At 39.6% G+C, this 16,128-nt stretch overlaps 2 protein-coding genes and 3 non-coding genes across 6 annotated transcripts; all 5 read right to left on the reverse strand.

The window, feature by feature from the left end:
- Window positions 1-2,295: 2,295 nt before the first annotated feature.
- On the reverse strand, window positions 2,296-5,446 carry LOC117746009 (40S ribosomal protein S8). Its single transcript, XM_034554743.1, has 6 exons — window positions 5,349-5,446; window positions 4,314-4,420; window positions 3,958-4,057; window positions 3,600-3,775; window positions 3,098-3,227; window positions 2,296-2,449 (listed from the first exon to the last, which is right to left on the reverse strand). Exons 1-6 carry the CDS (start codon window positions 5,350-5,352, stop codon window positions 2,340-2,342), a joined length of 627 nt encoding a protein of 208 aa, XP_034410634.1. The 5' UTR covers window positions 5,353-5,446; the 3' UTR covers window positions 2,296-2,339.
- Window positions 2,770-2,838, reverse strand: LOC117747142. Its single transcript, XR_004611392.1, has one exon. It is a non-coding gene; the product is annotated as a small nucleolar RNA SNORD38 (small nucleolar RNA).
- LOC117747138 lies at window positions 3,366-3,434 on the reverse strand. Its single transcript, XR_004611389.1, has one exon. It is a non-coding gene; the product is annotated as a small nucleolar RNA SNORD38 (small nucleolar RNA).
- On the reverse strand, window positions 4,162-4,268 carry LOC117747129. The gene has a single exon (XR_004611381.1). It is a non-coding gene; the product is annotated as a small nucleolar RNA SNORD46 (small nucleolar RNA).
- A 1,417-nt stretch (window positions 5,447-6,863) lies between the features above and the next one.
- On the reverse strand, window positions 6,864-14,945 carry LOC117746852 (E3 ubiquitin-protein ligase HECTD3-like). 2 transcript variants are annotated; one of them, XM_034556176.1, is made up of 20 exons: window positions 14,825-14,945; window positions 13,770-14,227; window positions 12,764-13,017; window positions 12,522-12,657; window positions 12,088-12,209; window positions 11,530-11,643; window positions 11,181-11,263; window positions 10,870-11,035; window positions 10,571-10,652; window positions 9,895-10,077; window positions 9,653-9,705; window positions 9,381-9,549; window positions 9,173-9,286; window positions 8,986-9,075; window positions 8,408-8,614; window positions 8,116-8,245; window positions 7,734-7,808; window positions 7,528-7,609; window positions 7,347-7,418; window positions 6,864-7,081 (listed from the first exon to the last, which is right to left on the reverse strand). In XM_034556176.1, exons 2-20 carry the CDS (start codon window positions 14,121-14,123, stop codon window positions 6,997-6,999), a joined length of 2,571 nt encoding a protein of 856 aa, XP_034412067.1. In that variant the 5' UTR covers window positions 14,124-14,227; window positions 14,825-14,945; the 3' UTR covers window positions 6,864-6,996. The 2 variants fall into 2 exon arrangements, with proteins under 2 accessions (XP_034412067.1, XP_034412068.1); XM_034556177.1 differs by having other exon boundaries at window positions 14,585-14,885.
- Between the last annotated feature and the right edge of the window lie 1,183 nt (window positions 14,946-16,128).

The following is a 16,128-nucleotide window of genomic DNA, read 5'->3' on the forward strand; positions in this document are numbered from 1 at the left end:
GATTTGTTTTACATGGAAGTTAAAGGACAAGTCCTGATCAAAGATAACGCAGATTATTTACAGTGGTGCTGGACGTTAGGGCAATGAACATAGCAACATAGTACAATCAACATATAGTTTCTGATATAGAGAAACTATATCAGTAGATAATTGATTTCAGAGGTGTCCTACAACTTCAGTGTTGTCTCAGGAAGTTGCAGGTCATCCAGGTTTTTATGACATGCTTGAAGTGTAGCAAACTGGTTGGTTTTGTCCGGCTTGATCAAAAGATATAATAGCGATATAGTGGAGTATCATCTGCATAATAATGAAAGCAACGAGGATGTGAGTCCCCTCTTTCACAGACTGAAGATCAGGAAGGCCCAGACGGTCTGTTCAGTCTGACCTGCTGCGCCAGCTCAGGAAGTTCAATCTGCCTCTGGAGTTGCTGATTCAGTTTTACTCCACTATCATCCCGTCCATTCTCGGTCTGGTTTGGATCGGCCACCAAACAGGAAAAGGAACAGACGACAACGGACTGTTAGGTCTTCAGAGAAAGTCATTGGTGCCAGCCGTCCCTCCATCCAGGACTTGTCCAGTTAGGAAACATCAGTGCAGACCCTTTGCACCCCGGACCCAACCAGTCCCAACTGCCCCCTCCGGTAGGCGCTACGGAGCACTGTAGGCCAAAACCACCAGAACGGCTTCTTTCAACTGGCCGTCACCCTGATGAATATTTAATCATACTGCACTACTACCTCCATTTCATTGTCATTTTTGTTTTATGTTCGTATATATGCTTTTGTGTATATATAATTTATTACTGTACATAGTAGTTAAATGTTTATACTGACCTCTATTCTACTTTGTTGTCCTTGTTTTTTGTTTGTCTATTTCTGTGCATGTACGTTGAGAGCAACAGAAACACCGGAGTGATATTCCTTGTATGTGTATGCATAGATGGCCAATAAAGCTGATTCTGATATGCCGCCCTGCTGACAGCAGACTTGTCCTTGTTTGTGATTGGTCATATGCTTGCCAACATTGTTACCTTTATATGAACACCGATCCTTTTAGTTTTCTCCATTTAGAGAAGTGGCGTACGCGCGTTGCTTGACATCTTTCTGTAGGCCAACCCCGAGGCCTATTGAATAAAAGCCAGGACACGGTCTTGAGCTCGGTGGTGTGAGGAATAAAATGTGTTAGTTATTGGATGTTTCTTGGCACACGTCCCATTTCAATCTTTTAATGCAGTCTTTACTACCAAAACATAATCCCTGTGACATTAAATGGTCAATCTTTTCATTGTGGTACATTTAGGTAATTTTACAAGACGTAAGGCGTACATAGCAGTTGACTTGTCATTTAATTTTAATGGTTGCTATGGTAGAAAAACTACTTCTCTTATGATAGCTGTAACATCCTGGATGTTAAAGCTAAGAGGATCAGATATTAGTCTTTTAAAACAAATTCCATGAACTTTTGTTCAAAGCAGTCATATACAGCAACAGTTTTTCTGTTAAATGGCAGTTTCAGTACCTTGTTTCATGGGGGAAAAAATAAGGTCTTGCATTGTATTAAAACATGCTGTGAGGAATACTGCATAAGCATCTTGTCACTCAGTTCAAGACCTTCTCCATGAGAGCAGCTGTAATCATGGTGATTCCCAAAATGAGTAAAAATGTAGAATCAGCCAAACTATAAATGTAACTGAAGTGTGTTATGCATTGTTTTAATGAGTAAACGGACTAAGAAACTGTGTATGGATTAGAGACCATTTATGAACAGGGTCAGATACATATGTAGATGGTTTTGTATGTCGGTTCTGAAGCATAAGTACTAAGGAACTCTAAACTTATTTATACCATTACATTTCGAGAAACTAAACATTACTCCAATACATAAGATAGATGTTATATGAACTTAGATGTGAGCGACTTATGATCCTTACCATTAACCTTTCTACATTTGATATTCACAATATTTCTTTTAACAAACTAAATTTAATCTCAGGCGATCCAACACATACCCACTAATTTAGACTAAATTGTGCATTTCATCTTCCATTAGACACTCCGCCTCCTACCATTGACATCTAGTCATGTGTAATATTAAACTTAACAGCTCTTGCATGCATTTATTCTTTGCCAGCAAATCGTGAGTAGTCTTAACATTACACATATTTTTCAGGAGGCATCATGTCCTCAAGCCCTGCCAATTAATTCAAAACGCATGGCATTTTATACCTTGGGGCCCAAGTTTAGAAACTCAAGGGAGTTTCTCATCACCAATAAACAGTAAATCAGTGGCAGACAGTTTGGGGTGTTTGGATTTTATTGAAGTATCAAACAGCTGTACATCTATTTGCCCTTCTTGGCCTTGATCTTCCTCAGGTAGAACTCAAGCTCCTTTCCCTCGAGGATGTAGCCGTCTGCTCTGCCGCACTGGCCGGGTCTGGAGGCGATGCAAGCTGCAGGAGGGAAGAGGGAAAGAATGATCAGTGATGAGGTAGATAAACTATAGAAATATTAAGGAAATAGTCTGCGAATTAGGGCAGTTTGGACAGATAAGACTAGAAGCACCATAGATGATGATGAATCTAGATATTGTAAAAAAGACAACGTGCATGTTTTGGGGTCTTTGTTAGTCTATAGTTGCCCGGCTGCATTCTCAGATATTCAAATCCACACATGGAGGCACTCCAGTACAAATAGTCATCTGTCTGCCACACAACAGGCCCCAGACAGTGTTTATTAACGCTGGAGCAGACATTCATTAAGGCAACAGGTCTTTCTCAGAGTCACTATTATCATCACAGTCATTCAGTAGCAGAACTGGACATGGTTATCTTCATAGAAAGACGTGCACCAGAACCGACAGCACTTGTAACACAGGCCATGAAAAGTGTGCATTTAAAAGTCCAACCCAAAAGTTATTTTAACAGTATAAAATCACAAGCCAGAGGCAACCATTTTAAATAATAGAGTAAATTAAATTTCTTTGAAAATAACCCCATGGGAGACAAAGTGACAGAGCAACGGTGAAACCTGTTAGATGATGCAGAACTACAGTAAAATATGTTTTACGGTTAGCTACTATTGCACATGTTGAGACTTACCAAGCAGTTTCCCCTGCTGGAACTGCTCCTCCAAGAGGGTGCTGATCTTGGCTGTCTTTTTACGATCGTCGTACTTCTTCTGGGTCTTCTTTGACCTTTTCTTGTTCAGGACCTCTTCCTCCTCAGGGGTCTACAGAAGAAGGGGAAATACAGTTAATTAGGAGGGACATTTAACACTGCATTAAGTTCACACGTAACCCTTTGAGCAACAGTAGTTGATATACAATACATTTTACAATGCAGAGGAAGGCAGTGTAGGTAATGTGTCTTTCTCAGAGTCTTCCTTATCATCACTTTCATTCAGTAGCAGAACTGGACAAAGTTATCTTCATGGAAAGACACTCACCAGGTCAGACAGCACCATGAAAACATCCAACCTTTTATAGGTTATGCTGGGAGGACCAATGTATACATTCACAGCAAAAACAAAATCTGTGTGATGCAGTTATATATTTCTCGCATCTGAATAAAAACAAGATGCGAGACATTGAATGCCACATACCAACTTGGCTCCCTTCTTGCGTCCCAGGGGAGTGGCAAAGTGTGCCTCATACCACTGCCTGTAGGGAAGGCTGTCGATGAGGACGATGCAGTTCTTCACCAGGGTCTTGGTTCTGACCAGCTCGTTGTTGGAGGCATTGTAGACCACATCAATGATCCTGGTCTTGCGTGTGCAGCCTGTATACACAAACAAAAGCCATTAGTAACAGCAAATGCTCCCCCAGTTTGTTGTGAAACATAGGACAAAAGTCTTTCTCAGGTGTCTAATTATCACCATTTATATTCTGTAGCAGAACTGGACAAAGGTATCATCATAGAAAGACATGTGTAACATCTAACATAATTTTAAATTAACTTACATTCAGAGCCCCATGAGAAGTTACCGACATCCAGCCTCAGAGCACGATACTTCTTGTTCCCACCACGGACCCTCACCGTGTGGATGCGACGAGGTCCAATCTAGAGAAATAGACACAACACACTTTAGTATGGGTACAATTTGAGGTGGTGTAGAGATATAACTCAGATGGCTCACGGAAAACAGTAATGTGCACATATATTGAAGCGTGTCAGCGTAACTATGACAAGTCCTAACATTGGTAAGTCTAGAGCTTTGAACCAAGACGGTTCAAAAAGACATACCTAAGGTCATGTTTTCATCAACCACGCTACATAAAAGCAAGTCTTTTTAGAGCAGTTAAACACTTTTACATACTTTTGTGTTTGAAGGAGGGCGTCCAAGCTCATACTTCCTCTTCTTGTGGTAGGGCTTGCGTTTACCGCCGGTCTTGCGGCGCTTATGCCAGTTATCCCTTGAGATACCTGAGTAAATGAAAAAAATATAACCAGGTGTTAAGATCGTTGGACAACTATCGGGACACTCATTACGACATGTTCTCTGCTTGAGCAATCAGTTCTCCAAGGTAAAGGGGTTGTCCGCAATTTTAATTATGGATTCCATTTGATTCATCATTTCGCTCAAGCAATAGTATGGTCCCTTCTCAGCTTAATGGTGCCTGCATATCAGTTAATTGAATAACGATCATGGTGAACTGTGTTACGGATTAATTTAACTCAACTTTTTAAGATGAAAACTGAACAGGCCATGTGTTGAACCTAGTGCTTTAAAATGCCCCCACACACGGTAACGAAATGTCGGGCCCTTACAATTATACGGTGGCCTTTTAAGAACATGCTTGTGTATCCAAGATGCGACTTAGTTTACTTGACGTTTGTCAGAGATATAACGTTCACATAAGTTATGTTAAATGTGCCAACTTCATTTAAAATAGCGTATTAGTTTCAGGATCACTAAGGGTTTCCGTGGAGCAACGTGACATGTCCACCGCCATCCTGCTAGCTAATGCTAATGCTAACATTACGTTGACTCTCTACTCGCCTGGCGCGTTTAAAAACTGAACTCCAGTAATGAACGGCAAATACAACACAACGCTGACAGCAGCTTAAATATTAGAACGCTTAAACAGCGTGTTGTGTCGTTTTCTATCACACTTGAGCAGCAGAAGCTAACTCGATGGTCAACGAGTGCAGCCATCTTGGAACCCTTCACAAATCCTTTTCACATTACTTCAATAAAATACAACAAACTGACTTTAGACTTCTAAGTTAAAGATGCATCTCTTTCAATAACATTTAGCAACAAGAAAGCAAACCATTATAGAAATATTCCTTCGATAAAACATCAGATGGACAAGGATTCTCCCTCCGACCCGAGCATGAAAACACGTACCCATTCTCAGGCGCCGGCTAGAAAGAGAAACCGCAATGGCTCATGGGGAGGTTTGAAGCAACGTATTCTCGCGAGAACTTACGGCGCACTGAACGGTATTCTCACGAGTGAGTTTTTTTTTCTTTACATTCATCGCTTTTGCTCAGATTATCATCACCTGTATGAGTACCTGTAAATGATAAACAATAAATGCGGTGGAAGAAGTATCGAAACAGTATGGAAATACTTTGTCACAAGTCCAGTATTGAAAATTATTCTTGTATAAAGGTACTAAAATATTAGCATCACAATATACTCAAAGTGGCAAAAGTAAAAGTAGCCTACTCACTATGCAGAATGGTCCATTTCAAAATATTAAATATTATATTGATTGATTATAATTATTTATAAATGAATGTGTACTACTTTTGCAGCTGGTAAAGGTAGGGCTACATTTAATTAATGTTGGTTGCCTAATCTGTGATATTACATCATAATGTATTTGTTCATTTTATTTTGTATTATTAATCTGAAACTGCAAAGTATCGAAGAGTAGAAAAGTACAATATTTGCCAACATTTGACATGTAGGAGAGTAGCAGTATAACGTGGTGTAAAATACAAATACCCCAAACCGGCCAAGTTATATGCTTGTAATTTTGCATAATTTAGTCCCTTTATCAAACTTTACTAAATTAATTACTTGTAAAAAAGCAAAAACAAACAATCAAGAACTTTGTTTTACTAAAATAAAATTAGCATTAACCCCTTAATTGTTTTATATTTTATTTGTATGTTACTGACTTGTTATAGGAAAACAATAATATATATATTAATTGTATAAATAAATACTTGTAATCAATCACTCTTAAATTATAATTATATTTAATAAATATCTAATATATCTACTATAAAATATCAATTGTAACATATGCATATTCTTGTTTATCTTTTATTTGTATTACTAAAAATATTACTGTATGCATATATACAGCAGATGAATGTATATCAACATACAAATATATTTATTATTTTATTATATATATATATATATCTGTAAAAAAAACTAGTAAGAGGACATTTCGTCAAAATACTATTTCTAGGGTCATGACTGAAATTTTGGGGTCAACTTGAATTTAATGCATTTGTTTTATTATTATTGTATTATCAATTTATTTGTTCATATTTGTTTTAATATATTTGTCATATCATTTACTCAGTAATTTTATTTTTTTACCCTTTCTGTATGCAGTGGTTTGATGCTCAATATTGCCAGTGAATGTGAGCGTGAATGGTTCTCTGTACCTAAGTGTCAGCCGTGCAATAATCTGGCGGCTTTGCCCAATGTCAGCTGAGAATAGGATAAACAGTCATAGATAATGGGTGGATGATGCAGTTTCCAGTTATATTTATCCAACATTACTCATGAATAAAAGTCAAAACATCCATTAACATTGACAAACCTGCCACAACACATTTAAACACCCATTCATTTAATGTTTAATTCAGAACAATACAAATAATAAAAAACAAAGTCTTTCCATGTTTCAAGTTATTTATTATATACAGCTAGGATTATTTGGCAGTTGTGTAGATATGGTGAAACACATGACAAGATTACTCTCCATGCAACAGTGATTTGTAAAGTGTTGGCTCAGTGAAGCAGCAGATCACTCTTCCCAGGGGCTCATATCAGTGTCGATTGCCACGCAATTGTAAGCAGCGTAACGCAGCTTCTCCTCACAAACCTTTGCACTGCGGAACAGAATGAACAAGAGGATAAGAGAGGATTGGAGGCTATGAATGTAATATTACTGTAAAAAAAAAGCAGTTTTACAAAAAGTTAATAAGAGCACTTTATAGAGCAATATATGAATTTAATTAAGTGTAGAATGGACTATGAAAACAACTGGTATTTAAATTGTGTTGTTTGGTATAGCACCATTAAAACAATACAGTACATCGTTAACACAATTGTAACACATTCTGCATTTTTAAAAAACACAGAACATTGGTATACCTTGGGTAGTTGGGTAAATAAAGAGTGCTGGAACATGTGGAGGACTGTGGAAGTGCATCGGTCGTTTCGGCGCTAAATCAGGAAACCCCAAAATTAATAGCATCATGTTCTATTGTAGGCATTTTGCAAGCCAACATTATTTACTGTCATACTTGCATGTCAGGGATGTACTTGCACTCACCCTTGTTTGTCAGGGAAGACGTAGATAGGTGCAGGGAGACGACTTCGACCAGTCACAAACCTCAGAAACCTGCTGCGATCCTCTGAAAGCAAAAATGCAAATCATTGTTGATAAATGTCGCTCATTTCTTCAGGATAGCAAAAGGTGTATATTTTAAGCGGGACAAATACACATTCTCTGTAAAACGTTGACAACAGTGAACTGACCATTGGTGAAGCTCGTCAGTGCTTCCCATAAGTATTGTACTCTGACGTCACTTTGTTCCAGGTCCTCATAGCGTGCTGGTCGGGAGATGGAAAGAAAAAAAACATTAATGAGTCTTTACTACAATATTTAATTGAAGATGATCTATAATCTTTTGCCGAATTTAATTAAAAGCATGGCACCTTCTGAAAGGATGAATTTGGGTTTCATTAACTTTACTTTCGATTGCATTATCTTGTCATCATGAATATCAGTACAACCAATAACTGTTGAGTTATTTAAGTCTGGACCAAAGTAGTGGACTGCTAGTATGGCTAAAACTGTTCAATAAATGCAGAAATTGTGTGTTCATTGCCAAAGGTACGTTCGAAGCTGGACACTCACTCAGTCGTTTCAGGGCCTCCACAGTGATCTCAGGGTCTCCACACACTTTCTTTTCCACTTCCTGCCAGGTGAGCAGGTCAAGCACCGCCTGAGGAACCACCTTCAGCAGCCCTGCCTGCATGGCCGCAATCTGTAACACACAAACAGACAATGAGGCAGATGCACGCAATTCAATCATTCAGTTTATAGATCTGTAACACACAAACAGACAATGAGGCAGATGCACGCAATTCAATCATTCAGTTTATAGTTCAAAATAAAAGCAAACCACACTTGTAGTAGCAAGTCCCACCTGCTTCTTGCTCTCCTCCAGCCGAGCCTTCTGCACCAGGCGGATGAAATCGCTGCGGTCCTCGTAGCGAACAGCCACATTACTGCCACCGGGGATGAGCTCCACCATCTGGCTGTCGCTCAGCAGGGTGGTGTAGACCAACTCCTCACCAAACCTAAACTCAAACGTCTCCTGGTCCAAATTCTCCATGGCATCCAGCAGGCTTACCTGAACACACATCCAAATTTAACTTGAGACAATGTGACCACACCAGAAGTTAAGAAATGGTTTATTTTTTTCGATTGGAATGCAGAAATGAAAACATACAAGACGGTGTGGCATGCAGTAAAGGCCTTTTGCAAAATTCAAAATGATTTATTTGCAATACAGTGATATTTATTGGTCATTTAAGTGAACTTCAATCTGTGAAGCAAATAAGGATCCTGGTAGCAATGCATTCTAATAAAACATAAAATATTGATCTTCTATTGATTTTCTTTCCAAAGAAGACTCAATGTGCTGTACAAACTCAGTCTGCAGAGCCTAAAATGTACGTTACATCACATGTTAAGCAGGTGTAATGGTTTGAATGTCCTCACCAGAACAGAATCGACAGCTGGGAAATCTTTACTCCAGCTGACAGCCTCCCCAGTCAACTGCTTCCACACCAGCCCGGGCAGAGCCAAGACCTACAGAAACAGCCAGAGAATCAAGCCTCTACATCCACCCATTCTTTCTTCACAGCGTTGTTAACGACCTACAATAGCACCAGTGAGCATCACTCACCAAGAAGTCTTTCCCTCTGAGAGCAGCTCCCATGAGCTGACCGATCCAGTCATACTTGTGGAACTCTTTACAGGAAGGGTTGGGGACGTAGTAATCTCTGGCCTCCAAGGAGCCCTGAGAGACCAGGGAGCAAAAAGAAAGGCCAATCAGACAACTGTCCGGTCAAATCTACAGTACAAAAAATGCAGCAACAATGGTGAGTGATTACCTGGTTGGACGTACGGCTGAAGAATGACAGAGGCATGGGACACTCGGCTGAGCTGGGGCACAGCTCCTCAGACATGTCAGCCAGGCTGTCCCGAAATCCGCCTCCCTGGTCAATGATTCCCTCTGCAATGAACTTACATTCCCACCACTGGTCATACCGGGCAGGCCATCTGACAAACCAAGAGAAAATATGGTCAATTTAGATTTTAATGCCGTCGAGTTTCAGTTATATTCAGGCAAGAAAGGTCAGATGTGCCCGAGAAGCCTGCTGACCGATAATCCAAAGTCTTCTCAAATTTGTCAGACGGCTTGAGGCCTTCATACACCTGCAAGGAGAAAAGTAGAAATCATAAGCCAACGGTAACGGCATCCATAATGCATCACAGAATCAGACAGACAAACTGATGGAACCCGACTCATGTTTCTCCAAACAAGAATCCCCTAACACTCCTGTTTGTATAAATACATCCCATCACACCGAAGGAGGAGGTGTCACTACTCAAGTGTTTTTATACCTGATTGAAAACAGCGTTCTTGCAGCTGGTGTCCAGAGAAGGGTTGTCTCTGTGCTCCATGGCAAGACGTCTGTTGATGTACAGCCGGGGCATGAAGTTTGGCTTACTGGTCTCCGAGTCCTTCAGGCACTGTGTGATGAGAGCTGAGCGGCGTTTGGACAGCAGCAGGAACTGCTTTATGCTCTAGAGGGCGCCAAAGAAAGTCAATTTGGAGGCTGATAACGTTTTTTCATATGTACAGCTGCAACAGTAAATCAGCATATTATCACAATGACTATCAGGTTTTAAAAATACTCTTCATGCATCAGTTAGTGTGAATGGGATGATATTAAGCATTTTTATAATATATTTATAGAACGTATCCACTACTTAATAGTACTGTATTTAACTAGTCTTTTGTACCCATTTTCAATTTTGTTTTTAACATCTTTGTTTCATTATTGTGTAACGAATGCTATTTCACTCCACTTTATACCTTCAGTGTTTTGAACAGTGCTCAATGAATTCCAGTAAAGCTTTATATAAAAAAAATGTAAAAGCCACAAAGGGTGTTACCGTTTTTGTATATTTACTATAAATTTAGTTAAACATTGGTTTGGACTTTATTACTGGTTACTGCCCAATTGTTATTCAGTGTCAGTCTCGTATATATTTGAAAAACTCCACTATGACTTACTTTGATCTGGTTGAAGGTACCCAGACTGTAGTCCCAGGCTGGTACCAAGTGTGGGAGCACACTGTCCAGGAGACATATGAATCTGCGAAGAGCGAGACAGAAAAATAAAACACGAACATTGAGAAATGCCTCATGCTTTGAAGCAATAAAGACAATCGCAGCAGTCACTGGTTCATTAAAAAACAAATTATCACGACAACTCAAAAACTTTTTGGACATGCACTTGTCACAAAAAACGCCACAATTAGGTGATCAATATTTCCCTCCTTGATATTTCCTATGACTGAGATGAATGTTACCTCTGGATGACCAGTGCTCTGCGGTACAGGACGTCGGGCGTGTTGCCCTGCAGACGGGGGTAACGCACCAGGTTAGAGGACTGGAAAACATCAGCGTTCAGACCCAGGTCTCTTTCACATGATGACTTGATCTTCAAACCTCGAATCCGGACATCTATACCCTCATCTGTAGAGCCAAAAACTTATTTTCAGGTACATTACAAGGCTACAGAAGCTTTTGCAGCCAAAGAACCACACAACGTGTATTGAAGTGTTTAAAAATCACAGAAGATATTAGGTCAAATCCATAGAAACAGTCAAAAAAGCCTTACCTCTACATTCCTCAATCCGGACCTCAATTACAGGCAGGTGGGACGTCATATCCTCCAGCACACATACTTCTCCAATCAGGTTGCTACAGGAAGAAAAAAAAGCACATACAAATTAGTCTTTTATATATTTCTACTTGTATCAAGTAATTGGTGCAAGACCAATATATCAGGTGGATATTGGCCTTCTATTAAATAGATCGGATTTTTTTCTCTGCTGAAATAATAGGGAGGTTCCTAAAATTATAATTCCCCAATTTATTTACTGCATTTAATCCTAATATTATTATTAATAATAATAATAATAATAATAACAATAATACCAACAACAACAATACAAGAAAGGACTCACTCGTCTAAGGTGACGTCACTCAGCTTCTTCAGGTTGTCTCCCTCTCCTCCAAACACTGTGGCTCGTTTGGGCATGTAGTTGTCGTCGGTCGAGTCCACTGTCAATATCAGCTTACTAGAGAGCAAAGAGAAGCAATATCTACAATTTACCACAGGACAGAATTCATAACTCTAGTGTTGAATTCTTTATGTTCAGATGCTGGCTATAATATCTGCCGTTTACACTCCTCCTGAAAATGCACTACATGATTGCACTACTGTTTTTTGTTTTGTCATGGTCTTCTTGTATTTCTTTAAACCTTGAGTGTCAAACAGACAGATATAATATAAATACGTGTATAATATATAGCCGACATCAAGAAATTACTAACAAAAATATGAAATACATTAAGTTCAGGGTTTGGATTACAATGCACACGCGCACAAGGCATTGTCAGAATAGACTCCGCAAACTTTATTGTTGTTTTCCAGAATGAGCCCCTGCGTGTCCCAGACAGCAGAACTGTTTGGTGGCCTGTTTGTTATGACTTGTCACTTTGTTGCCCAGCAGCTCACTTACTTCACCACGGTGCCTCTCTTCATGTGCAGGCGGATCCAGTGTTGTCCCTGCATTCCGTCGCTCTCCCAGTAAGTTTCAGTGTCGCCGTCTGTCAGACAGCTCGCCCCTCCACTGGGATCCTCCTGTCAGCAAATATCAAGGTAATCCCATGTATTAAACCCTTCACTCATTGACTCATTATTACACGTTTTTAACAGGAACACTGAATGTAACAATCAATTAAATGTAATCTATTATATGATAGGAGGTAAAAAGTAGAAGATAAACAGACTAGACGTTTGCTTGCCTTTAATACTCATCCTGTTTTATTCTAATGGCTAGAAAATGTACACAGCTGCAGCTTTCAAATCTCCATATCAGAAGTTACCGGCTGTCTGGACAGTTTGGAAAAGGAAAAACAAAGAAATACAAATACTTGAGCAGATGTCACTCACCGAACATGAGGAAACATCAATACTGGTCACGCACTGCTTCACACTCCCCAGGTTCTCATCCTCTTTCCCTATGTGGTCATAGAAGTAATGCACCAAGTCCTCGTCACATTCATATGCCCAGGTGGGAGGAACATACCTTGAATATTCGAAGGGGAAGAGCAACAACTTCAATTTGACAATCTGCTCAAACACAAACCAAACAGTCTTGACTCTCTCATCTGATTTATCACAAACATGCTCACCTTAGCTTCTGGACAGCAGCGTCATCACACTCAGCGATTTTGGGTTTGGAGCCCATGTAAAGTGCGTTCTCCACACTGACCACCTGCTCCCACCTGTTGCAGGGCTTGTGGTCGTAGCCGAAGAGCTGCTGTTGCCTGCTGATGGTCTCCGGTGACTCCACCGGCACCAGCCTGTCGCCTCCCTCTGTGTGTTTACACACCAGGATCCAGCCTTCCTCCAGCTCCTGGCCCGGACGGTGCTCCTCCAATTGCTCCTGGACGCAGACGTGGATCGTTAAGTCAACATGTGTTTTCCCACCACAAATATTGTAAACTGACGAAACAGGTAACAAAAGCATCCTAGCCAAAGAGCGACAAGTAGGGTTACGCATGATGTGATGTCCATTTCAGCTGATATTCTCAATTATTTCAATCATGTCATTTAACTCCATGGTTTTGAACTTTACACCAATTTGTATGTATTGTGGAAGTGATGTGAAAGAAACTATATATATGTGCTATAATGTGGACGATAACTTAAAAATGATCCTAAATCTGTTTAATTTGGATTCTGCTCATATTTATCATGTTACTATCTTGGTCGTGCATTTTTATAATTCACTCATCCATCCAGCTATTATAAAAACGAACATTTATTTTGGAAGGACAACATCCAAACTCGACACAGAAAGACTCAAGTAAAGTTCAGCTGGATTTGAACCTTTGTTTTAACTGTGTTCAAAGAAAGACAGAAACAGTCCATGACATTTTCTACAATTTAATAATAGTTTTGCCAAAACATGTTTGTAGCTAGAAAACAAATATTCCAATTATTATTATAACTATTGCAGGTTTTCAAATTTAGATATCATGCGATTGTAAAATAATGTATATCAATACATATTCCACACACCCATAGGTATAGGGAGTAGATGTAATGCAATTAGTAAAGTAGACTAGTTCACACAGCTCTCAGTAATTTAATGGCTCTGGTTCAGTGAGACCTGGCAAGGAGAGAGAATCTTACCTTATTGATTTTAACCCACAGGCCCTGGCTGTTGCAGTATTCCTCCCCTGTTGTCCGGATACAAGTGCCTTTCTTTGGTTCTATGTTGTACTTGCCTAATTTCTTAATGTGTGGAGTGTGGTGTGGACTCTCATAGACAGAGACGAGTGTTTTCCCCACGGTGGAGCCTCCTGTAGATGCTCCGGTGGAGGCTGAGGAGGTGGACGATGAATCCTTGCAGATCTTGTAGCACACCTCTTTGGGGACATAACACAGACACTCCGGCACCACCTCACTCCTCTTAAAACACTCAATACACCTGTTGAGAAAGCGAATCCTGCCCAGCAGCAAGTGAGGGTTGTCGCCCAGAGACATGATGATGATGGAGGTGACAGTCAGCAGCTCAGCAGCAGGGGGGCATCAGCTGACATTACACCACTGTCCTGCCTTTGTTTTCCTGCCTGGTGGAGTGGATGCTCCTGTCCAAACAAAGCAAACACAACCGAATATTCTTGAGAAACGGAGCATTCATCGAACAGCAGCAAAATTCTGTGATTTAATTGGATTTCCAGCTGTATTTCACTCGAGTCGAAACAGTAAAAAGAAAAATCCGCGAATCAGCGGACTTTGGTCGAGAAGTATCGGCTCCTCCTCTGAACCATAAGAGCTAACAGTAGCAAGCTAGCGAGGTGTTAGTTAACTAAACTAGTGTTTTATGGGACGTTTACGAGGCACGTTATCCACAAAACCACGTTCATTTCACTCAGAATGTACACAGAGAAAAGTGCTTCATGAGCTAAAAGCCAGAGAGACGTCTCGGATCTGTATCAACGTACCTTTACTGTCGAGTCGTGTTTTTTAACGTGAAACTCATAGCTATTCAGAGTGGGACATCCCGAATCAATAACTCGTTAGCGAAACGTTGCTACAACGCAAACTACACCTCTTTTTAGCCGCAGCGAAGTAGACAACAAGCTAACTTTCAACCTTCAGTAACACTAATTTTAACACAACGGGTCATCCTCCGAGCTGGACTTATAACATTGGGTTCAACGTGCAATGAGGAAAATACATACTCCAAAATATTTAATAGATTCACTCTTCTTCTTCCTCTTGGTCTTCCTTCTTTTACTTCCTTCTTCCTTCTTCTTCTCTTGTTTTAATGGCGGTTGACAAACAGCTTTCGGGTGCATTACCGCCACCCACTAATCTGGCGTGTGGACTCCCTCTCTAATACGACAACAAACCAAATAAAATAAAAATGATTAACTGAACAAAAGGTCATTAAATAAAGAAAAATGTCGTTAAATTCTATCCATTAGTCTCGTTGATCCTAAATAAACTAGAATAAGTTTCCATCACTTGTCACTCAAACGTTCCTTTAGTAGGCCTACATTAATTGTATTTTCCTCTCTGATCTCTCTTAGTTAATTTTTCAAAACTTCTCTTGCTGAATAGAAAATAAAACACGGTGCACAGTTTCTTCTTCTTCACAAAATTCATACTTTCTATTATATGCTTTCCAATAACACAGAGGGAACTGTTAGTCTTGTCATAATCATCTCCTCTTTCCTGTTTCGTCCACTCGATCTTGCATTCCCAACCAATGGTTTATTAAAACTGAACAAAAGGTAATTAAATAAAGAAAAGTTTCATTAAATTCTATCCATTAGTCTCGTTGATCCTAAATAAACTAGAAGAAGTTTCCATCACTTGTCACTCAAACGTTCCTTTAGTAGGCCTACATTAATTGTATTTTCCTCTCTGATCTCTCTTAGTTAATTTTTCAAAACTTCTCTCGCTGAATAGAAATTCTGACAGAAAAATAAAACACGGTGCACAGTTTCTTCTTCTTCACAAAATTCATACTTTCTATTATATGCTTTCCAATAACGCAGAGGGAACTGTTAGTCTTGTCATAATCATCTCCTCTTTCCTGTTTCGTCCACTCGATCTTGCATTCCCAACCAATGGTTTATTAAAAAAATAAAAATAAAAAATCCACTGCAGAATTAACATGATAACTAATCCTGTGAACATGATTCTTAAATGTTCCTGTATTTTAAGCTTTTCCTGAACAGTCATCCCAGTCACCCCATGAATATTTTAATATTGTGCTATTTGTTTTTAATTCAATCTTCTCAGATATCCCCATAGCTTGTAATGTACAGTTATCTATTTCAGCCATGAAATACACAACGCTCTCCTTATTTAGTTTATCAGAATCAGAACCAGAACGGTTTATTGCCAAGTATGTTTCACATACAAGGAATTTGTCATGGCGGGTGGTGCATTTCATTGGACAACATTAAGTTGGACAACATTAAGTTGTCCAATTAAGTCAACACAGTGCAAGAAAGAGACATATTACATTTACAAT

This window comes from Cyclopterus lumpus, chromosome 17 (genome assembly GCF_009769545.1).
Source record: "Cyclopterus lumpus isolate fCycLum1 chromosome 17, fCycLum1.pri, whole genome shotgun sequence".
NCBI lineage: Eukaryota > Metazoa > Chordata > Actinopteri > Perciformes > Cyclopteridae > Cyclopterus > Cyclopterus lumpus.

Excerpts from the sequence above, each read along its gene's own strand:
- LOC117746009 (XM_034554743.1), bottom strand. Across the intron at positions 4,058-4,313 it reads GCCCTCCTTCAAACACAAAA|ATTGGACCTCGTCGCATCCA; the intron begins GTATGTAAAAGT and ends CTATTTCTCTAG. Across the intron at positions 2,450-3,097 it reads CCAGCAGGGGAAACTGCTTG|CTTGCATCGCCTCCAGACCC; the intron begins GTAAGTCTCAAC and ends TCCCTCCTGCAG.
- LOC117746852 (XM_034556176.1), bottom strand. The coding sequence starts at position 14,123 with ATGTCTCTGGGCGACAACCCTCACTTGCTGCTGGGCAGGATTCGCTTT. Across the intron at positions 11,644-12,087 it reads AAGAGAGGCACCGTGGTGAA|TAAGCTGATATTGACAGTGG; the intron begins GTAAGTGAGCTG and ends TTTGCTCTCTAG. Across the intron at positions 11,036-11,180 it reads CCGGATTGAGGAATGTAGAG|ATGAGGGTATAGATGTCCGG; the intron begins GTAAGGCTTTTT and ends TTGGCTCTACAG.